At 51.9% G+C, this 24351-nt stretch overlaps 1 protein-coding gene across 1 annotated transcript in view; it reads left to right on the plus strand.

Moving 5' to 3' along the window:
- The window catches only part of LOC144941603 (uncharacterized), a 100318-nt gene that overhangs the window by 23470 nt on the left and 52497 nt on the right, over positions 1-24351 (plus strand). Inside the window, exons 12-18 of the mRNA XM_078867923.1 lie at positions 4789-4883; positions 5566-5710; positions 16023-16223; positions 17360-17573; positions 18481-18575; positions 20282-20482; positions 22534-22658. Coding sequence (XP_078724049.1) covers positions 4789-4883; positions 5566-5710; positions 16023-16223; positions 17360-17573; positions 18481-18575; positions 20282-20482; positions 22534-22658 — 1076 coding nt within the window. The remainder of the gene's footprint in view (positions 1-4788; positions 4884-5565; positions 5711-16022; positions 16224-17359; positions 17574-18480; positions 18576-20281; positions 20483-22533; positions 22659-24351) is intronic.

Consider the following 24351-nt stretch of genomic DNA (forward strand, 5'->3'; position numbering starts at 1 on the left):
CTCCTGATTTTCAGGCTTGCTTGCTGTGCCATCGTACTCGCAGCACCACGTTTTCTTTTGGACCACTCATTGATATGCTAATTTTTTCTAACCCCCCTCCCTCTCTCTGCCTCCGCCCCCCCTCTGTCTATTTAAGGCCACCCCACAGAGACGATCACCCCTCTCTGTCACCTGTGTTGCTCTCGCTATGTATGTATCTTGTGATATCTGTCTGCTAATATGTCTGTCTATAGTTTTCTGGTTAGATATTATGTCGCTATTTCATTATACCTGATGATGATTGCTTGTGTTGCAATCGAAACGTCGTATTCTATTATTTAATTTAAAGAACATTCTACATAGATTGAGTGCTGAGTAAACTTGAAGTAACTTCTAAAACATTCTAGAACTTTCCAGTAATATACATAGTAGTCAATACTGGAGCCTTAAGCCCACCAGTTCAGTTTAGTTCCAGCTGCCTAATTGGATACATATCTGGATTTTTCTGAGATGGCATCAAGAAGCTGCAAGCATCCGGCAGACACATTTTGCTATGTCTGCTTCCAATTTATCAAGACAAGAGCGAAAAAGTACTCTGTGGAAGCATCTGCTAAGATGTGTGAGGCCTACAAGGCATATTTTGGCATGCCTGTCGGGGATCAAGACAAACCCTGGGCACCTCATTTCACCTGTGAGCAATGTAAAAAAACTCTGGAATGTAAGATGGACAATTGTTACTTGGAATTTTATGTTATCAAATTTGTAATAAAACATTTTAATTGTAATTTTAAAAAATGTTTTACAATTTTTAATGCTATTGGAAAAATAGATCATATATGTAATGCGAGCGTAAATGGGGTTGCTGCTGGGCTCTGGCCCAATCACACGGCCCGGGGTATTGGGGGGCGGAGCCCGGTATGGTGGGCGTGTGGGAGGGGCCGCCGTTCACCTCGGCTCCAATGGGAAGCGAGGTGAATGGGGGTGGAGCCAGCAGGGCAGTATGGGAAGGCCGGATTTGACGATCCGGAAGGGGAGGTATCAGAGTCACGTGGGGGAGAAGATATAAGTGGGAGCCCAGAAGAGATCGGGGCAGTTGTTGGAGTGAAGAAGCGGGACCACGTTGGGTGGCCGCCGTGCCATCAGCCACGTGGCTGATGGGGCTTCGGCACACCGTCGGCCAGCGGTGTGCGGAGCGGGGAGGAGCTGACGGGAGAGCGCGTGCGGGGCGCGCGCGAGGAGGAGCTAACGGAGGAGCGTGCGCGGCACGCGAGAGGAGCGTGCGCGGCACGCGAGAGGAGACGCTGGTTCCTTGTCAGGACCAGCGGGGTGTGAGGACGAGTGGAGGAGCTGAGGAGGAAGCGCGTGCAGGGCGCGCGCGAGACGACGCTGGTCCGCGGAGGAGACCAGCGGGGTGCGGAGAAAGAACTTGAATAAAAGACAAACGGAGACCAGCAGTGCCTGACGGAGTCTTTTATTACATATATGAAAAATGTTGCGAGAATCTCTTACACATTAGTCATGGGTGAAATAAATGCATTTTTGTAGGACGGTACAGAGGGGAAAAGAGAGCCACGAAGTTCGCTATCCCAAGAATTTGGCGGGAACCCACTGACCACTCAAGGAACTGCTACTTCTGCATGGTGGACCCTTACAAATGTCGGACTGGCAATAATGCACCTGCTATCACGTATCCGGACATTCCTTCATCCATCGCCCTGGTGCCACACTGCCTAGAGGTCCCCATACCCTCTCCTCCGGTGAGAGAGCAGCTGTCTTTAGAAGAGAGCAGCAAGTCAGAACGATGAAGACGTTGTAGATCCAGATGACAATTTCAGAGGTGGAGCTGAGGAGAGAAACCCATACTACCCCAACCAAAAATACCTCAACGACTTGATCAGAGATCTTGGTCTCACCAAGTCCAATGCCGAGCTTTTGACGTCTAGGCTCAAGCAGTGGAACTTGTTGGATGAAAGTGTGCAAGTTGCAGATCAGAGAAAGTGTCACAAACCTTTTTGCAACTTCTTCACCCGTCAAGATGGGCTCTGCTTCTGCCACAATGTGACCAGTCTGTTCGAGGCAATCGGAATCGCCTGTAACCAGAATGAGTGGCGCCTCTTCATTGACAGCTCATCCAGGAGCCTAAAAGCCGTGCTTCTCCATAATGGTAACAAGTACCAGTCTCTTCCCCTGGCTCACTCGATGCACCTCAAAGAGGATTACAACAGCATCAAGACCTTGCTGGATGCCTTGAAGTATGATGAGTACGGTTAGGAGGTCATCTGAGACTTAAAAATGGTGGCATTCCTGATGGGTCTCCAAGACGGTTTTACCAAGTTTCCCTGCTATCTTTGCCTTTGGGACAGCAGGGACACCAAGGCGCACTACCACAGGCGGGACTGGCCACAGCGGACCGAGTTCTTTGTGGGGAGGAACAACGTCAAGTGGGAGCCACTGGTGGACCCCCGGAAGGTGCTGATGCCACCACTGCACATCAAATTGGGCCTTATGAAATAATTTGTCAGAGCTGTAGATAAGGATTTGGCTGCCTTCAAGTACCTTCAAGACTTCTTCCCTAAGTTGTCTGAGGCAAAGGTCAAAGCCGGTGTCTTCGTCAGACCACAGATAAAGAAGATCCTGGAGTGCAATTAATTCCCCAAGCAGTTCACTAGTAAGGAGAAAGTGGCTTGGAACAGCTTTGTCACAGTGGTTTGTGGCTTCCTGGGCAATCACAAGGTCGAAAACTATGTGGAGCTGGTTGAGACTGGTGAAGAACGACAGCACAATGGGCTGTCGGATGTCCCTCAAAGTCCATATCCTTGATCCTTATCTTTGTAAATTCAAAGAAAACATGGGAGCGTACTCGTAGGAGAAAGGCGAGCACTTCCATCAGGATATACAGTGGTACCTTGGTATACGACCGCTTTGGAATACGTCGAATTTTGTATACGTCGTGTTTTTACGAGAGAAAAATGTCTTGGGATACGACGCGTTTGCTAGAACTTGTATGGGTCGGGATGAGTCACCGCGTACCCGAGTATGCCCTATTCACGACTGAAACAAAGCGAGAGGGGCGGGGTGGCGTGGGGGAGAGGGGCGGGGGACGTGGGGGAGAGGAGCGGGGGTCTGGGGGGCTGCCCCCATGGAGGGTGGAGCCCCAGGTCGAGGCCCGCGCGACGTGCAGGGTTGAGGCACGCCACGTGACCAGCGCAGCTGGCAGCAGCGCGGTCACGTGGCTTCTGTATGCATTTTAGTAATTAGTGTCTAAATTATTTTATACAACCCCATTAATGTATAATATGCCATATAAAATATAATTTCTTATGCTCTGGAACGGATTATTTCCTTTCCCTTTATTTCTTATGGGAAAAATCCATTTGGTATACGTCATTTTCGGTATAAGTCCTACCTTCTGGAACGAATTAACGACGTATACCGAGGTACCGCTGTACTGGACTTTGAACGCTGCTACCAAGGACAGTATAACGAGAAAGTGATTTACAGTATAATTGTAAATCTCGATAAACTACTCACTTTTAAATCTTTTGTTGTAATTTTTGTATTACTTTAGTATAAATACATGTTAATTTTGAGTCATATGTTGTTTTTTATGACTTTATGTGAACGAAACAACACAAATTCGCCCGTTTTCTCATTGAAAATAGGTACATTTCAAAATATCACTGTCCTGATGACAAAAGCAAAGTTTGTGGGGAATAATAGCCATTTTCTCTACTTTTTAGGCACAAAAATTGTGTTACATAGTGAAATTCGCAACTTGCCCTCTAACGACTCAATTGAGATTATTCATCGCAGCAAACATCACCTTCTACTGGCAGACTAATACCCCAGGTCACTCATGCAAATGAGACTATCGTGGTTGATTGAGTTCTCACCTGGTTCATCGAAATTAACTTGAATCTTATTGTTGGATATTCTATTTCATACTCTGTTTAAGTCCATAGAAACGTGTGTAGTGTCTTGAAAAATCACTCAGACAGACAAGTTGTAACAAGTCACCTGCTTACTTTATTAATCTATTCTTGCACCAGTTGCAGGCACTCCTCGAGAACTATCTACACGGTCACTTAGATCTAACTCCTTCCATTCATCTCTACGTTTCACCTCACCTATGCTGCCTTCGGCAGCTCTGCTCCCAGCATCTTCACCCACAGCTTAGTCGCACTCAGCGTCTTCACACACAGAGGCTTCGCATCCAGTGCCTCAGCACACAGCAGCTTCTCACACAGGTTTGTACCCAGCGCCTCAGCACCCAGCAGCTTCTCACACTCCACCACTGCCCTCGCCTACACTCCCTCAGACCCACTCACTCGTCTGTCCCGGGTAGGGGGATCAACCATCACCCGCCCGGCGACTCGTGAGGGTTGAGGTCCATTGACGGCTTGAGCGGCAGCAACAACTAATCCCGCTCCGCTCACGCACACGTCCTTATATCCTCCTGCCAATTATTCGAGAGCTCTCGTGTGTATCTTTGAGGCTAGCCAGGCTGGTGCCTGTCAGCCCATTAATCAACCCTTATCTCCCGTCTCCCTGGCAACACCTCCGGTGTCAGCGTGCACAACCGGTCGACCCGGTTTGCACCCGCTTCGCCCCTTAATTAGGTGGCAGTTTGTTCGTGCAATCCCATGTTGCACACCCGCATCTGTTTGCCCTCGGTTAACAGTATGTACCGCGTATTTTACTCCTCTATACTTGTCAGCCAAGCAAATGTGAGCATTCATTACATGCTACCGAATTTGAATGGTGTTGTTCTGCTCTGTGACACCCATGTGCTGCTGCTGCCGCACACAGGAGAGTGGCGACGGGAGTCCGTCCCATCCCGGCGAGGAGCCGAGGCCCACTCACGTTCCACGGACCAGCCACACCGCAGCAAGTGCCAGCAGCGGGTACAGCGCCTAGGTCTCACCAGGCGCCTAGGTCCCACCAGACTCCTATGCCTCACCAAGCTCCTAGACCTCACCAGGCTCCTATACCTCACCAAGCTCCTAGGCCTCACGAGGCTCCAATGCCTCACCAAGCTTCTAGGGCTCACCAGGCTCATAGGCTTAACTAAGCTACAAGCCTCACCAGGCTCCTAGGCCTCGCTCTCATGCGCACATGAGACCACAGCCACAAAAGGGCTGCCACCTGTTCTGATTGTCATCCTCCTTTTGAGGCAGCTGCCCTGGAAAATCTGTAAATCTTTGCAATTTGTGGCAGTTGCATTTACATTCAGTTTTCCCCTCTTTCAGTTTTGAGAGATATTTGAATTTTTACTATGATATGTCACTGTTTTTGTATCTCAGAGGTAGTAATCATAATTAGTTATTTTTTTACATATTTGGTGAGAGAGGCAGTTTTATAATTTCACAACACGTTCCCTGTTCAAAAAGCAACAAATCTGTGAAAGCAATTTTTGATGTCCTACACTCGATTCTGCCTGTCCGCCCTGGATGATTGCCGCGTTTTCACAGCAGAGGCGTTCAAACAGTGTGTATACTGTAACAGTGTTCTGTGGGGAGCTTCCGTTCAGTGCAGGGGTCATGGGAACATCGGTGCTCGCTCGCTTGCTCGCTTATCCTGTGACAGGTATAGCCTACGCAGCGCCCTGCAGCAGCTGGGCATGGACGAGGAGCGGGACGATGAGGACCGGGAGGCCGGGGTAGGAGGCCACGTCCAGGGAGATTACCTTGCCTTCATGTTCCTCCGCCACTTGCGCATACGCGAGTTGCAGGTGAGAGCAAACATTCACCTGGGCCCTCGTTCTGCATTTATTTATAGCGTCTTTTTGTTCTCTCCCACAACAAACAATCAAGCAATTTATCTCACACCATAATAAAGGTTTTTTTTTTTGTTAGATCGCGGAAATGTGTCACTAAACCCGCCACCATCTGACACTAAAGCAGTTAATCACCGGTGTGCTGAAGTAGTAAGTAATTGGCATGTTCTGTTTACGTGGCAAACCTTACTAATTGGCTGTGGTGACAGGTTTAATGACACAGGTTTAATGACACATTTATATTTAGGTGATCTAACTCAATAAACATTTATTATGGATAATATTGATTGTGTAATCTCACGTCGGCTTGAATGACCAATATTACAATTCGTAATAGATTTTTGGGTCCGATAGCGTTATGTAAAACGTGTGTCGTACACCCTCTTCCACCCAATGCAGCCACTTAATTAAGTTGTTGTCACGTGAACAAACGTGCATCATCATGATGATGCTGGTTGTGAACTACCAACGAAACGTCATACTCAATTGTTAAATGGGTGTGGATCGCTGCCTGATACACCGGTGGTGCTGAAGCGGTAATAAATTGTCACGCTTATTCACGGGACTGTTATATTAATTGGCCATGTCGGTTGGAGGAGGGTTTAAAACACAATTTACTTGTCCGATCTGACACAAAAAGCACTTATAAATCAATAAAGCATTAATTTTCTCAAGATGTTTGTTCCTTCTTGATGATTTAATCTGCCGATGTAACGCTTTGTCTTGGGGGTCGTCCCACAGTTGAAAGGTTGTGAGATGAAATCTAAGTCAAGCATTAATTTAGCCCATAAGCCTCTTGGGAATGATAAACTGGGTACAGCAAGTCCACAGTGCTTGTCCTATAGATAGAAGTCTCCTAAAAAATAGAGTGATGTAGAGTTTTCACTGCTAACTCAGTTTATTATGAGAGACAAGTTCTGTATTTGAGCGTGATAAAACATGTTCACAGCACTGGTTTGGTGGAATAGGTTTTTTTACATTTACATCACAGCAAGTAATTGAATGATCATAGTTCTCCTTGTTCGTCTGCTCTTATTTTATCTTTTTGATTATCTCCATAATACAGGCAATAGGACTAACCATTATATGACAGAAAAATCTACTGAATTATGATTAAGTATTGCTTGAATGATTGCATTATTATAACACCCCTTTCGTGACTGCAGGGATTCATCTTCTTGGTTCTTTCGGTAAAGTCACGTAGAAGGGAAGTAATAAAATAATAAAAATAAAACATAATAAAATTATTCTCACGACGTTTCGGCCACAACGCAAGCAGCCGTCATCAGGTGAAAACCAGGTCCGTCGAGGCGACAGAGTCTGAATGAAACAGCACACGAGCTTGGAGCATATATATGGAGTGGTGGTGTTGACGCGCGCCGACAGTGAGAGATCACGGGGCGGCGCGGGGTGCGTGGTTGTGCGCGCTGACACGGGGTGGGAAATGGGATCGTGGGCAGCGCGCAGTGATTGGTCAACTGGGGTGGGTGCTCTCAGCGACGTCCGCATGAGGGACTATGGGGGGGGACGCGCGGGAGCACTCGGGGAGTTGTTAACCAGTTGAAGATCGAAGACGGAGTTGAAGAGGTAGTGCCCTGAGACCCCTAGTTCCGCTGTCCTTGTAAGGGCCGGGACCCTGTGTGGCTCGGAGGCGAGACTGTGGGACCCGTGGTCTGACGTCCATGTGGGACGAGGCTGTGGGACCCAGAGTCGAGACGGACACCCCAGCCGGGTGGGTTCCGAGAAGCTACGGGGCGTAAGAGCCCTTGTGGGTGTAGCCAGGGGAACCCCGTGGGTTAGGCTGCAGTTAGCCACCCATGTAATATAAGTTGGTGTTAATAAAGAGTGTGCTACCCGTGAGGTCGTCTCCCGTCAAGTTACTACATTACAACTGGCGTCAGAAGTAAACCTGTCTTCAAAAGGATGGATCCTAGGAAGACTACCCGTACCCACGAGCGAGATCGGGAAGACGACGACGTACCGGAGCCACAAGCCTCGGAAGGCGAGGACGAAGAGTTGCCGCCGATGCAGCACTTCGCGGCGATGGCCGACGCTCCGCTCGCCTCCGACACCGGCCTACAGGATGCACACTCCCGCCTGGCGGAGTTGCTGCTCGCCGCCGCTTCAATTTTGGCAGAAATCACCGTTTCAGCAGGCGGGAGGACAACTACGAGGGTGGAGGAGGGAGCGCGGCCGGAGGAATCCCGCCAAAACGCGCTCCGCGCCGAAAGTTTTGAAATTGGCGCCATTTTTGAGGGTCCACCATCGATTGGCGGGAAGCGTGGACACCACGTGGTCGGGGACCTCCACTCTACACAGCCCGCGTCATCGGCGCGCGCCAAAACTCTCCACCATGCGCCTGCCGACGGAGCCGACATTTTCGTCAACCACAGCGGCGCGCGGGAAAAGCATTCATCGGAGGACGACGACCAGGTCTTCCAACAAAGACTGCCCGCGCTGACGGCGTTCAAGGCAGACGGGGGCGACTGGGGGGCCTTCCAATGAAGGTTCCTCGCACATCAAGAGATGTCGGGGTGGTCCGACACCACTGCCCTACGCGCGCTGCCGGCGATGCTCGACGACGACGCACTTGCGGCCTTCACATCCGCCCCGAGGTCGTCCCGCTCAACGCTCCCGGCCGCGCTACATCTCATGGCTAAGGTGTTCGGACCGCCCTCGACCTGTCGCCACCAGTTTTACGAACGGCGTAAGATGGTTGGAGAAACTACGCTCGCCTATCGCACGGCGCTGCTCGCCCTGGCGGACGCCGCTTTTCCCCGCATGGACAAGGAGGGGAAGGACGCCATGGTGACAGAGCAGCTGCTGGCGTTGGCTCACGACCTGGGAGTCCCCATCAATACGGCGGACGAAATGGACATCTGCTCCTTGGGGGTTGCTACAGGTATCCACGCACACGAGGTCCTCAAACGCAAGCGGGCGGTCGTCTGTGCATCGGCGGGGATCGCGACACCTGCCGCGACGGTCGCCGAGCCTCAGACTGCTACGGCTCGGGAGGAGGCCTTCACCGTGTCGAGACCGGGGGAGTGGAGATCGGGAGGTCGTTCGCCCATACGATCGTCCCGCAAGCTGGAGCAACCGAAACCTACGACGTCCCTCGTCATGTGTTACAACTGCGGCCTTCGGGGTCACGTCGCGTCCGGGTGCCGGGCTCCGCGTCAGTGCGCCACGGGACCACGTCCGGACGACGACCAAGGCCCCAAGTCGTCCCAGCTAACCCCGGCAAGTCGCGGCACCCCACACGCTCGGTCCACATACACGGCACACTCGGGTCGCCGCTTCGCGGTGGGGGGACCGCGTATGGGTACCGGGGATTCGGTTCGGCGAGGGGGGTTCGTACACGGCCTGGGAGCAGTCAAATGGTCCGAGTTGGCCCACAGGATAGTGGCTGCGTCGGCCGGGTCGTCCGTAGTAACGGGTTTTATTGACGGGGTTGAGGTCCGGGTGCTGGTGGAGACGGGTGCGTCGGCCACTATCATTTCGGACCTTATTTATAACATCCTCCCCGTCCAAAGTCGACCCCTTCTTCCGTTGGCTGTACCGTTTTACACGGCGAACGGGGGTTCTTTGGGAATCATCGGACAGATTCGGGCGACTATTTGTATTGGCGATATCAAATTGGCGGGTCCTATTTTTGTGTCATCATCTCTGGCAGTTCCTTGTTTACTGGGTACGGACTTTCTGGCTAAAATGCCCATTAAAATTCTCGTCGATCAGGCCTGCATTGAGCTTCCATCGGGTCGGCGGGTTGCATTTTTAACGAGTCCTACCAAAATACGCACGGTTTGTGCTACAGTTCAGGCGCTGGCAACTCAGACTGTGCGGGTGCCCCCGGGATCGCAAATGTTGGTACCCCTTCGATTGCGAAAACCCCTCGGCGTGGATGCGGCGGAACAAGGTGTTCTGTTGGGGCCGTCAAACAGAGCTGTTGGGGGCCTCGACTTAGCGGTAGCTCAGACCATGGTGCGGGCGGACAGGGATCCGTTCGTTATGGTTCTGAATACGGGATCGCGGCCAGCTGTAATTACACAGGGCACGGTGCTGGCTCACGCGGCGCCGCTACCCGTCGATGAACAGCTCGTTGCACATGCGGATTCTAGCCTCGATACGCATCCTCCATTGGAGGAGGGGACAGAATGGTTGGACTCGTTGTGTGCTGGGTCTAGTAACTTGTCTAGTGTGCAGTTGGGAGCATTGAGGGGCCTGCTACTCGAATTCGCTGACGTGTTTAGCAGACACAAGTACGATATTGGCTGCACGGACCTGTTGCGCCATCACATAGCGACGGGTGACGCGGCCCCTATTCGGCAGAATCCCTTCCGGCTCAGCCCAGCCGAGAAGGAGCATGTGCAGTCGGCTGTTAATGACATGTTGGCTGCCGACATCATTTCGCCCTCTTCCAGTCCGTGGGGTGCTCCCATCGTCCTTGTTAAAAAACAGGACGGGTCCTTGCGGTTTTGTGTGGATTTCCGCCGCCTAAATAAAATTTCGATGGCCGACGCGTATCCACTCCCCAGGATGGATGAGTCGCTGGATGCCTTGGCGGGAGCACAGTTTTTTTCGACGCTTGACCTGCTTTCGGGATTTTGGCAATTGCCCCTCGATGAGGAATCGAAACCAAAGACCGCTTTCCGGACACCAGGAGGCCTATTTGAATTCAATCGATTGCCCATGGGCTTACATTCCGCTCCCGCCACGTTCCAGAGGCTCATGGAATTGGTTTTGTCAGGACTCCAATGGGACACCTGTTTGATTTACCTCGATGATATCATCGTTTTCAGCCGGACTTTCGAGGAGCACCTCCAGCGATTGAGAGGGGTGTTCCTCAGGATGCGTTCCGCTAAATTAAAATTTAAACTGGCTAAATGTCACCTGCTTCGGGAATCGGTCAGGTACTTGGGGCATATCGTTGGCCGTTCAGGGATCTCTACAGACCCTGCTAAGACGCACTGCGTCAGCTCGTGGCCAACGCCAACCTCAGTCACTGAAGTCCGCAGCTTCATAGGATTCGCCTCCTACTACCGCCGTTTTGTTGAACATTTTGCCACCATAGCCAGGCCCCTACACGCTTTGACGGCTAAAGGGGTAAGGTTTCACTGGGGGCCGGAAGAGGAGGCTGCGTTCTGCTCCCTTCGGGACGCCTTGGTGCGGGCTCCTCCCTTGTGTTACCCGATTTCACGCAACCGTTCCTGCTTGACACGGATGCCAGTAACACGGGAATCGGGGGAGTGCTCTCACAGGTGGTCGGGGGGGTCGAACGGGTGGTCGCCTACGGTAGCAGAGTTTTGTCACCTGCGGAACAACGCTACTGTGTAACACGTCGTGAATTGCTAGCGATCGTTTTTTTTATACAGCAATTCAGGTCGTATCTCTACGGCCGTCATTTTACTGTTCGTACGGACCACGCGGCTCTCCAATACGCAATGCGGGTGGCGCAACCCTCCGACCAATTGTCCCGATGGCTGGAGGTCCTCCAAGACTACCAATTCACGACGATTTACCGTAAGGGATTGCGGCACTCGAATGCGGATGCCTTGTCGCGGTTGTCGCCTCGCTCGGAATGCGCATGTCTTCTGGGATCGGCGCAGTGTAAACCCCCTGTCACCGTCCCCGCGGAAGTTTTGCTCGCCGCCACTGACGCTCCGGGGGTCGACGCGCCCGCCGCTCCCACGGGCGGGGACTCGTTACTCGCGTTGCCTCTTATCGAGTGGGGCCGTCTCCAAATGGCCGACAGTTCCCTACTCACGTTGCGTCGGAAGGCAGAGGCTCCCGGGGGGGGGGGACGCGGGTCGGTTCCTGGGTGGTCAGACAGGGCCTCCTGATGAAGTGGGACAATATGTCCCGGCGTCATACGCTCGTTGTTCCATCTGCTATGTGGGGTAGGGTCGTTCTGGCTGCTCACGAACGACTCATGCATTTGGGATTTCACAAAACGCTCGCCCTACTCCAACAGGACTACTATTGGCCGGGTATGGGGAGCGACGTGGCAAACATCCTCAAGGGATGTGTGGGGTGCGCTCAAAGAAAACCGCCACAAATAGCGGCTAATCCACCGCTACAATCCATTCAGGTTTCGCGCACGAACGAACTGGTTGCGCTCGATATCTTGGGGCCCTTTCCCGCTACACCTAGGGGTAACAAGTACCTGCTGGTTGGCGTCGAATACTTCACCCGATGGCCCATGGCGTGGCCACTCGCCAACCAGTCGGCTGCGGCAGTGGCGGACGCCTTTGTCCAGGGCTATGTTTTGGACAAAGGCGCCCCCGAACGCTTGCTGACGGACCAAGGAAAGAATTTTTCGAGCGTTTTGTTGCGCGAGGTGTGCGACCTGTTGGGTACGAAGAAAGTGCGTACCTCCCCGTACCACCCGCAGACTGATGGAATGGTTGAACGTCTAAACAGGACGATTACTTCTATGCTGTGCCAACAGGTCTGGGACTTACAGGTACCTGGGGTACTCGCGGCCTATCGAATGGCCCCCCATGCGGCGACGGGGTTTTCCCCATTTTTTCTCATGTATGGGCGGGAGGCCGATCCGGCCATGGATGTCCAACTGGGGATTTCCCAGCCACGTGCGAAATCTAAATTGGCCGACCACATCAAATTTAATATCGCCAAACTGGCTGAAGCGCGAGAGGCTGCGAGGTTGAATTCAAGGTCTCGCCAGATCGCTAACGAAAGATTGCATGCACGAAAGGTGTATACGCACGATTGGAAACCAGGCGATCAGGCCTGGCTGCACTGCCCACATGCACCGTTGGCTACGTCCCCTAAATTGTTGAGACCATGGAGGGGACCCGTGGAAATCGTGCGTATTGCACGACCCCAGAGTATCCAGATTAAATGGGAAAAACGCCGTTGGTACGTACACCCCACCAGGCTGAAACCCTTCGCGGCACCGCATGACCTCCCTTTGTGCTGTAACGACCGAGCGTGTGATGTGGCCGTCGACTCGGGGAGGGATGTGTCGCAGTCTGATCCTCATGTGTCTCCACCTGACCCACTCCCAGGTGTCTCGGACTTGACGGCTGTTGACCGTCGTGAACCGGAACCCCGAGGCACGCGCGGATCTCCGATGCCTACCCCGTGCCTTCCTGGACTGCCGGCACCACCGGACGGTCAACCGCGTCTGGTGCCGTACGACGGACCGGCCAGGCGGACTCGTGCTAAGACACGACACTTTTCATGAAAAAAAAAAAAAAGAGGGGAGGGACCGAGATTGCAGCTCGCCGCCACGTTCCTCTTCTGCCCGGTATAATGTCCCGTTCAAGGGGCGCTCGGAAATGAAGGGACGCTGCACGAGTAATTTTTTTTTGCATACACATTTATTGTTGTCGCTCGCCGGGTTGTACATATTGTACATATTGTTCTTGTTGTTGCGGTGCTATGTTCTGATTCTTGCGGATGGCGGAGTTATTGTTGTGTTGTGTTGTTGTGATTGTTGCTTGTGTTACGGGGCACACACGGGGGGGGGGGGGTAATAAATATTTTTTATAGCAGCCGGGTCGGCTGCGAGCTATGTGGTAGGGGGTGATGTAGTGGTGGTGTTGACGCGCGCCGACAGTGAGAGATCACGGGGCGGCGCGGGGTGCGTGGTTGTGCGCGCTGACACGGGATGGGAAATGGGATCGTGGGCAGCGCGCAGTGATTGGTCAACTGGGGTGGGTGCTCTCAGCGACGTCCGCATGAGGGACTATGGGGGGGGACGCGCGGGAGCACTCGGGGAGTTGTTAACCAGTTGAAGATCGAAGACGGAGTTGAAGAGGTAGGGCCCTGAGACCCCTAGTTCCGCTGTCCTTGTAAGGGCCGGGACCCTGTGTGGCTCGGAGGCGAGACTGTGGGACCCGTGGTCTGACGTCCATGTGGGACGAGGCTGTGGGACCCAGAGTCGAGACGGACACCCCAGCCGGGTGGGTTCCGAGAAGCTACGGGGCGTAAGAGCCCGTGTGGGTGTAGCCAGGGGAACCCCGTGGGTTAGGCTGCAGTTAGCCACCCGTGTAATATAAGTTGGTGTTAATAAAGAGTGTTCTACCCGTGAGGTCGTCTCCCGTCAAGTTACTACATTACATATATAAGCTGGGCGCCTTGACAAAGGAATTTGCATATCAAGAGGAATTTAGTATATTTATGGTAAATGCAGGAATGTGATTAGTAATACATATGCATGTGCATTATGCAGGATTAACAGCATCAAAGGGAGCTGCAGTTGCTGCTGCTGCAGTTGCTGCTGCTGCAGTTGCTGCTGCTGCAGTTGCTGCTGCTGCAGTTGCTGCTGCTGCAGTTGCTGCTGCTGCAGTTGCTGCTGCTGCAGTTGCTGCTGCTGCAGTTGCTGCTGCTGCTGCAGTTGCTGCTGCTGCTGCAGTTGCTGCTGCTGCTGCAGTTGCTGCTGCTGCTGCAGTTGCTGCTGCTGCTGCAGTTTCTGCTGCTGCTGCAGTTGCTGCTGCTGCAGTTGCTGCTGCTGCAGTTGCTGCCTTATCCATTTTAATATAACACTATGTATTATTCTACCCACCCTAATGTATATCACACTGCTATATATTTACTATACAATTACGACACCATACATTACTCTGCACACTACACCATGCCAGTGAGTGGAACGCGGTCTGAAAGTCACCGTAAACGTGAACACAATCAGTTAAGATCCGAAATGGTTTATTACGTCCTTCCAATGATTGCTAAGCCAGAATCCATCTTCTCGGTTGAAATTGTCTCTACAAACTAAGTTGCCTCTGTGGTAGCAGTTACATTGGAGAAACCAAACGACATGTCTCGGACCGCATCCGTTTGTAGAGACAATTTCAACCGAGAAGATGGATTCTGGCTTAGCAATCATTGGAAGGACGTAATAAACCATTTCGGATCTTAACTGATTGTGTTCACGTTTACGGTGACTTTCAGACCGCGTTCCACTCACTGGCATGGTGCAGTGTGCAGAGTAATGTATGGTGTCGTAATTGTATAGTAAATATATAGCAGTGTGATATACATTAGAGTGGGTAGAATAATACATAGTGTTATATTAAAATGGATAAGGCAGCAACTGCAGCAGCAGCAACTGCAGCAGCAACTGCAGCAGCAGCAGAAACTGCAGCAGCAGCAGCAGCAGAAACTGCAGCAGCAGCAACATAAACTGCAGCAGCAACTGCAGCAGCAGCAGCAGCAGCAACTGCAGCAGCAGCAGCAGCAACTGCAGCAGCAGCAGCAGCAACTGCAGCAGCAGCAGCAGCAACTGCAGCAGCAGCAGCAACTGCAGCAGCAGCAACTGCAGCAGCAGCAGCAGCAGCAACTGCAGCAGCAGCAGCAGCAGCAACTGCAGCAGCAGCAGCAGCAACTGCAGCAGCAGCAGCAACTGCAGCAGCAGCAGCAACTGCAGCAGCAGCAGCAACTGCAGCAGCAGCAGCAACTGCAGCAGCAGCAGCAACTGCAGCAGCAGCAGCAACTGCAGCAGCAGCAGCAACTGCAGCAGCAGCAGCAACTGCAGCAGCAGCAGAAACTGCAGCAGCAACTGCAGCAGCAGCAACTGCAGTAGCAGCAACTGCAGCAGCAGCAACTGCAGCAGCAGCAACTGCAGCAGCAGCAACTGCAGCAGCAGCAACTGCAGCAGCAGCAACTGCAGCAGCAGCAACTGCAGCAGCAGCAACTGCAGCAGCAGCAACTGCAGCAGCAGCAACTGCAGCTCCCTTTGATGCTGTTAATCCTGCATAATGCACATGCATATGTAGTACTAATCACATTCCTGCATTTCCCATAAATATACTAAATTCCTCTTGATATGCAAATTCCTTTGTCAAGGCGCCCAGCTTATATATATGCTCCAAGCTCGTGTGCTGTTTCATTCAGACTCTGTCGCCTCGACGGACCTGGTTTTCACCTGAGGACGGCTGCTTGCGTTGTGGCCGAAACGTCGTGAGAATAATTTTATTATGTTTTATTTTTATTATTTTATTACTTCCCTTCTACGTGACTTTACCGAAAGAACCAAGAAGATATAACACCCCTTCCATGTTTTTGTCTTCGCGTCATCACCTTAAACTGAATTTTATCGACTCTTTCAGAGCTGGAATAACCCCAATTAATTTACAAAGCAAATTCACGATGGCGGGTTTTTTTTTCCGTTCAGTCGTTGATGAACCGGGCCGAAGCCGTTGGTGTGTCTCAGTGCCCCCTTTCCGTAGCAACAACTCCCTAGGGCCACCCGGCTGTCCCTACTAAGTGTCGCGTTGTCACTCGTTGTGGCGTGGTGCAGCACGAGTGCCTGGGCCTGCTCAACTACTTCCGCTCAGTGGAGCGCTCCGTCACCATTGACCAGGCCGGGCTGAGCTGGCAGCGTGGCTCCATGGGGAGCACCTCGGGAGGCTGGGTGGGAGCGGCACGGGGGCGGGGCGCGCCCCTCCCAGGGAGGGTCGGCTCCCAGCAGCACCTCTACAACTCTCCGGCCGACTACATGGTACGGGGCGCCACGGTGGCGAGATGTTAACTCCCTCACCTGGTACGCAGGAGGTCGTGGGTTCGATCCCAACCGTGATGCCTGCTGTATATTTGGAGTTTACTTGTCTCCCCGTGTGGATTTTTTTCCGGGCCGTACGGTTTTTCCTTCCACATTTATAATCAACATCATGCATTTCGGGTATTTGTCTGCTATACATTTCCACATGACAAGCCACTTCGGTGAGCTATTATTTGTGATAGCCAGGTCGCTTCTGAAAAAGAGCTACATAGCTCACTGGGGTCTTACCCGGATAAATAAATTTAGCATAGCACCTGCTGCTGCCTCCTGCTGCTGCTGCCTACAATGCATGGCCTGCTCAGATTCACACAGCCAGAGTGCTCGCTGCAGAGCAAAATCATGACTGATGAGTGCCCTATGTGGCAGTGCCTCTCTCTCTTTTGGCTCGTCTTTTCCTGCCAAAGCAACGTCTGATTCGAGTGCCACAAATCTGTGACGTCGAATAGCTAAAAAAAGCTTGCCGCAGTTTTTATGAATGTAACAAGTCAGTTGTTATTGTGAGTCACAATAAATACATAATTGCTGCATAGTTTACATGCAGGCTGGTAATTTACATTGCACTCGTAATGCATGTGTGGTGAGCAGAAAATGGTAGTGCAGAAAAGTGTTGTACTGTACTTTCACTCTCCTAAGTCTATGTTCCCTACCTTCACCAACCCACATTGTCCGGCATAGTGAAGTTTGGTCACATAACCCCTGTGAGCTGCACAGCATGAGGAGGCCCTAATCCAGTAGTGGATTGACGGAAGGGCTGTAAACGCGCAGACGCAAGATGAATTGTGGCATCGCGGGACAATGAGGGATGGCAACAACGTGGAAAGACCTCCATTCAGCACTGAATAGAATATGCCTGTTAATGATGATGATGACGTGCTCTGGCTACGTTGAAGGCTTTTACAAGTCTGGGTAGCTTTTACCCAAAGCCATGTAACGGCTCCGTGCTGGCGCCGCGGCAACGGCTTCGGGCTGAAACCGCGGCAACGGCTCCGTGTGGTGCCGCGGCAACGACTCCGTGCTGCCACCGCAGTTACAGCTCCGCAATGGTACCATGGTAACGGCTTCGTGCGGCGCTGCAGGTGCATGAGGTGGAGTTCATGGAACTCACGGAGCTGGAGAATCATCAAGACTTCTGCGGCGAGGAGGGCACGGGGCTGGTGCAGGTGCGCGACCCGCAGGGCGTGCTGGTCATGTACGACGTGGCGCTGAGTGACCTGCGCCAGCTGGAGGCCGAGCTGCTGCTAGTGGCTCAGAGCTGCAGCGCCCTCGCCAGGACGGGCACCGGCACCACGGGTACCGCAGCTCAGCTCGACACCGGCCGCCGGTGCCCATCTCACCCGTTCTGCCAATGTGCGTCTCATCCACTCAGCTGCAGCCGCCTAATGTGATCATCCATCATCAGTGGGATATTGTCATCATCGACCATGGTCTTTCCGCTTTTGGATTAAGGACACCCTTTGCTGTACCCATTGCTCATCGTACTGCGATGCCACAGTGGATCTCACTTCTACACAATCTTATGTCTCCATAATAGATTTTTGCGTAAGATTGCGGAGCTGAAATATGTGTTGTCAACCCTCCTTTATCCGACACGAAGTTGTCACGTCAACAAACGTGCGAATTTATTACTACTTCAACACCACCGGGTTGTTGGAGAGCCAATTTTGGAAACTGCCTAATGATGCTTGTATCTACCAAGTTGATAATTGATAAGTTGATAATTGCGTGGATTGCTCTGCGGCGATGTGGATGTTATCCAGTAGAGATCTCAGTTACATCCCCACTGTCGCGCTAGCGGCGTCTTGCCACAATACGACATATCCACGCGTATGGCACACACCCGTCAAGTCTTTTGTTCCATTTAAATTCTCAATGTTCTGTTTCTGAACCTGCGAAAGAGTCTCGAGGCTCCACCTGGGTGAATAGAGGACATCGTTATTGTCTGGGCGAGACAGTGGCCGATCCAAGAAACGGGGTGGGGGGCGGAGATGGGGTCTATTGGTAAAATACTTTGAATGTGTCTTTTAAAATTATTATTGTCGAGTTTTTTTTTTTACTTCAGGACTGCCAACTCCTTGAGTAGTTTTGAGGTCTGCCTCTGGGGTGAGGGCAGGCGCGTGAGGCTGCACTGCATGCTGTGTTCATACGGGAGAGCGTACGTCACTGTGTGTGCGCGTGCGTGCGCGCGAGTGACTTTCAGGGAAGCGGGCACCACACAGAGAGGGGGCTGACAGATTCTCTCTGCTCATGGAGCTGTGGGGCTGTGAGGCCGACTTCCTGCAGGACAAGCGACAGGTAGCGGCCGTGTTCGTCGCAGGGCGCGAGCCCGCCCCCCTGTCACACCGTGACCAGGGATCATTCAAGGGCCCTCGCGCGGAGCGCTGGGGGCATAGCGTTGATTCGTTCATTATAATAAATATAATATATGTTCAACGTGTAACGTGTCGCCATTACACAGCATACGCTCGCTCTCGTAGAGAGAGAACGACTCTAGAAGCGTGGAGAGCAACCGCAGACAAGCGGGAAGGCAGTCACGTGATGAGCCAGTGCCAACAAATGCTCAAGCTCTGCGGTCGTCTGTTATATGAAGTTGTTATTGGCCAATTAATGAGTGTTTATACATGGGAGGAAACCGGAGAACCGGGCGAAGACCCACGCCGGCGAGGAGGAAACACTCAATTCCAGACAGACGCAACAGGTGGAGCCCACAGTTTAGCTGTACTGCCTTTTCTTGGCAAGCCAGAGCATGGCTCCTTGACGCCCACAGGAAGGGAGTTTTCACGACTTCTGTATGATCCACCAACCCTCGCTGCCTCCACAGTGCAGCATTACAGGCCACGTACATAGCCACCACCGCTCGGCTGATAATATCGGTTCTTAAGCTCAACATAAGCAATGTATCAAATTTGCTGTATAACAAAGTTTTTCAATATTTATATCCTTTTTAACACATAGGCTTTCGCGACCAATATCATCCATAATAGAGTTTTTTTGGGTTAGATCGTGATCTAACCAAAAAAACTCTATTATGGTTATATCCTGTCTGAATTGGGTTCAATTCACCACTGCTGTAGTCACTAGAGGCACGACCATTCAGCACAATGAAAAAAAATCAACAATTGAATTGAGTGGTGACACTGAGTTGAATCGTGAAAATTGAATCACATTTGTCATTTCATTGAAATATTCCAACAGTGACTCTTGTTGAAATTGTTTACAGGTTCCTAGGTTTGTATTCAGCTGTGAATGTGGTCCACTGCTGATGGTTATGGCAGGGTCTGTGTGAACTGGCCTAGTTGGGGTTTTCTGATCTGTGCTGCTTTTGCGCCGGTATGTGAGGGCTGATCAAGTTTTATTGTCCGGTCAAAGGGTTTTCTAGTATTCAAGTTTCAATTTCAAGTTTCATTTATTACGTATAGCCCTGTGAGCCATGCAGCTCTTGAGTCGGATGCAACCGCAACAAACAAAATATGAACAGAGAACATCTTAAAGCGACGACGCGCAACAGAAACATCCTGGATAAACCAGCTAATTTTCCTAAACAAAACAAAACCGTATTACAACGCTGTGTGCAAAAATCCCAGTGTGATGCAAGTCAAACAATAGCAACCATAAGACAATTTCGATTTCGATTTAAAGCTTTCGTGACTGCAGGGATTCATCTTCTTGGTTCTTTCAGTATTTTATTACTTCCCTTCTACGTGACTTTACCGAAAGAACCAAGAAGAAGACAATTTAGATTAAAGTTATCAGGCCAACTCCGCACTTCCGCAAGAAACATGGCTTAACCATATGTTTTCGAAATCACCAAAATAAAGCTATAAAAACAATGTAACAACAGTAATCATAGGAACTGTGATTCAATTTTAACAATAAACGATATACATAACATGTACGACCAAACTTGCAGCCATAGTATTGTGTGCGGTCATCTCAAGTGGTCCGCACACCTATGTGCGCTTGGATGTAAAGATACTCTCGGTGTTGTGTGTGTGTGTCAGCTGGTGGACTGCTACTTCCAAGCGTACGAGCACTCCCTGGACGGAGAGGAGAGGGTGGCGCTGGCTCAGATCATCGCCGACACGGTCCACCAGCGGCCACGTTTCGAGCAGAGAAGTGTCGACTTTGCTGAGACGTACCGCATGGAGAGGGCCTGCTTGCAGACCCTGCACCAGCTGCTCGTGGGAGTCATGGACAGACAGGTTTGACGATTGGCTGCATTGACAAGGGGCGCCAAGGGAAAAGCTTTTGTCAATTTTATTTGTCAAACAATTGTGGCAATTGCCTGATAACAATTGTTGTAACTGCCGGCGAGATGTCGAGCCTAATGGCTGTGGATTTCTTTCAGTGCTGTTGAAGCAGTAATAAATCTCAATTCACAAAACCCGGCCATCCAGTTCACCATGGAAATGGAGGTGAATAACACACTCCCTTTCCTAGATATTTTGCTTGGACGCGGCCTACATGGTAAAATAACACACTGCGTTTACCGAAGAGCAATCGTCTTCAGGCGAAGACGATTGCTTGCGTTGCGATTGAAACGTCGTGATCTATTATTTTTCTATCTATGTGACTTTACCGAAAGACCCAAACAGTGAATTCCTGCATTCATGAAAGCTTTAAATAAAAATAAAAAATTCTATATATCGCGGGAGTAACTGACAAATTAGCTCGAGTTTTAGAAAAGCTAAAAATCTAAGTAAGATTTGGCACGGTACACAAAATTCTAATACTAGTATATTGTGCTAAAGATGGATTGCCTAAGTTATCAACAGAAGGTGTGTATTGGATTAATTGCTTATGTGGCAGATGCTATATTGGACAGACAGGACGTAACATTAGCGTAAGACTAAAATAACACCAAAAAAATATTAAATACTCTCAAACACAACTGTTGCCAGTTGCAGAACATGCTTGCCAACAAGGACACTCAATTTGTTTGATAACGTCGAAGTGTTGTGTAAAACTAATTATTACTGGCCAAGACTAATTCGAGAATCCATTGAAATTTAGAGAAATACAAATAATTTTAACTGCTCTTACAGCTACATGCTTAGTGCGGCCTGGAAGCATATTAATAATTAATACATCTTACAATTACAATTCCTTATAGAGGAAACACATACTAATTAACTGATTACTAAGCTATATATAAAACAATGGAAATTTGTGAATATGTGTGTCTGTTCAATATGTTTAGCATACTTCCCGACATGCAACAAACTTGACATTTGCCATGTGGGTACTTTCCAGACTGTACACCATGCAAAAATTATAAAAATAGACTTTTGTATTTTTTGGGGGGGGGCGCAATGATCCATATATTTTGCACGGCAAGTGAGCTGTGACGTCACATCTGTCATGTGACCCGTATGCGGAAGCTTAACGGAGTGTGCCTGCTGATGTCAATCCTCCACGGGTAAAGTGAAATACAAATGTGTTGCAGGTCTAAGGCGTTCTTCGCGCAGCATTGGTTTATTATTTGAGTCTTTTACTGCCGTATGCAGCAAGCGCGTGTATGTGTACCTATGGACACGCGTGTGTGTGTGTGTGTGGGGGGAGCGGTAGTGTCGTGGTTAGCGCGCTACGCTACGAACTCGGCGACCCGAGTTCGATTCCTGCTCACGGCCACCACCGGTGACGATTATTTGAACCGGTCCTGGGCCTCCCCTAGATCGACTTAGCCTCAAACGAGTAACTCGTGTGGTGTGTGAACATTGCCACTTGGGAGACAAAGGCGGCCGGGTGTAGTGAATCCAAGTCCCGGGCGAAGCCGGGTAGTAAAGCTAGTCTATCATATAATTACAATACCCCCCCCTCCTCCGCCTCTGATCTCTGCACCTGATTGGGTTCAGTGATGACGTCCTGCTCTATTTAAGATTGGAAGCAGGTGGATTGCTTCACTATTCTGGAAAATCGCCCGATGATGCTGGATGTAATTATCAGCGAAACGTCGTACTCAAATTGTAAATGTTGTGGATTTACTCTCCAACTCACCGGTGGGTTGAAGTAGTAACTAATTGGCGTTTTATGTTTACGTGACAAATTCCTTATTCATTTGCTGTGTCGGGTGGTGGAGGGTTATGACACATTTATACTTACGCGATCTAACCCAAAAACCTTAATTATGTGTAGGCTTCATGGGGGCTCTTTGTCGTTGTGTCCCACGCGTGTCGGCCTGCGTGTGGTGACGTGCGTTGTGCGTGCGCGTGATTGACTGGGACCGTGCCCTGGCCGCGCGGGCTGCGTGCAGGTGGCCGCCATGCGCGACTATGCTCGGAGCGTGTGGCGCGACGGGGAGAGGGGCAACACGCTCGACTACGGCCTACCTCCTCGCATCGTGCCCACCGAGCCCATAGCGCTCGCCAGGACCAGCGGGTACCCACACTCACACCCACCAGCAGGCACCCACACTCACACCCACCACTAGCACCAGTGGGTACCCACACTCACACCCACCAGCAGGCACCCACACTCACACCCACCAATAGCACCAGTGGGTACCCACACTCACACCCACCAGCAGGCACCCACACTCACACCCACCACTAGCACCAGTGGGTACCCACACTCACACCCACCAGCAGGCACCCACACTCACACCCACCACTAGCACCAGCGGGCACCCACACTCACACCCACCAGCAGGTACCCACACTCACACCCACCACTAGCACCAGTGGGTACCCACACTCACACCCACCACTAGCTCCAGCGGGCACCCACACTCACACCCACCAGCAGCACCAGCGGGCACCCACACTCACACCCACCACTAGCTCCAGCGGGCACCCACACTCACACCCACCACCAGCACCAGCGGGTACCCACACTCACACCCACCACCAGCACCAGCGGGTACCCATACTCACACCCAGCACCAGCGGGTATCCACACTCACATCCACCACCAGCACCAGCGGGCACCCACACTCACACCCACCACCAGCACCAGCGGGCACCCACACTCACACCCACCAGCAGGTAGCCACACTCACACCCACCACTAGCACCAGCGGGCACCCACACTCACACCCACCACCAGCACCAGTGGCTACCCACACTCACACCCACCACCAGCACCAGCGGGTACCCACACTCACACCCACCACTAGCACCAGCGGGCACCCACACTCACACCCACCACCAGCACCAGTGGGTACCCACACTCACACCCACCACCAGCACCAGTGGCTACCCACACTCACACCCACCACCAGCACCAGCGGGTACCCACACTCACACCCACCACCAGCACCAGCGGGTACCCACACTCACACCCACCACCAGCACCAGCGGGCACCCACACTCACACCCACCACTAGCACCAGCGGGTACCCACACTCACACCCACCACCAGCACCAGTGGGCACCCACACTCACACCCACCACCAGCACCAGTGGGTACCCACACTCACACCCACCACCAGCACCAGCGGGCACCCACACTCACACCCACCACCAGCACCAGTGGGTACCCACACTCACACCCACCACCAGCACCAGCGGCTACCCACACTCACACCCACCACCAGCACCAGCGGGTACCCACACTCACACCCACCACCAGCACCAGCGGGTACCCACACTCACACCCACCACCAGCACCAGCGGGCACCCACACTCACACCCACCACCAGCACCAGCGGGTACCCACACTCACACCCACCACCAGCACCAGCGGGTACCCACACTCACACCCACCACCAGCACCAGCGGGTACCCACACTCACACCCACCACCAGCACCAGCGGGCACCCACACTCACACCCACCACCAGCACCAGTGGGTACCCACACTCACACCCACCACCAGCACCAGCGGGTACCCACACTCACACCCACCACTAGCACCAGTGGGTACCCACACTCACACCCACCACCAGCACCAGCGGGTACCCACACTCACACCCACCACCAGCACCAGTGGGCACTCACACTCACACCCACCACCAGCACCAGCGGGAACCCACACTCACACCCACCACCAGCACCAGCGGGTACCCACACTCACACCCACCACCAGCACCAGCGGGTACCCACACTCACACCCACCACCAGCACCAGCGGGTA

The sequence above is a fragment of the Lampetra fluviatilis genome, chromosome 25 (genome assembly GCF_964198595.1).
Source record: "Lampetra fluviatilis chromosome 25, kcLamFluv1.1, whole genome shotgun sequence".
NCBI classification, from domain to species: Eukaryota; Metazoa; Chordata; class Hyperoartia; order Petromyzontiformes; family Petromyzontidae; genus Lampetra; species Lampetra fluviatilis.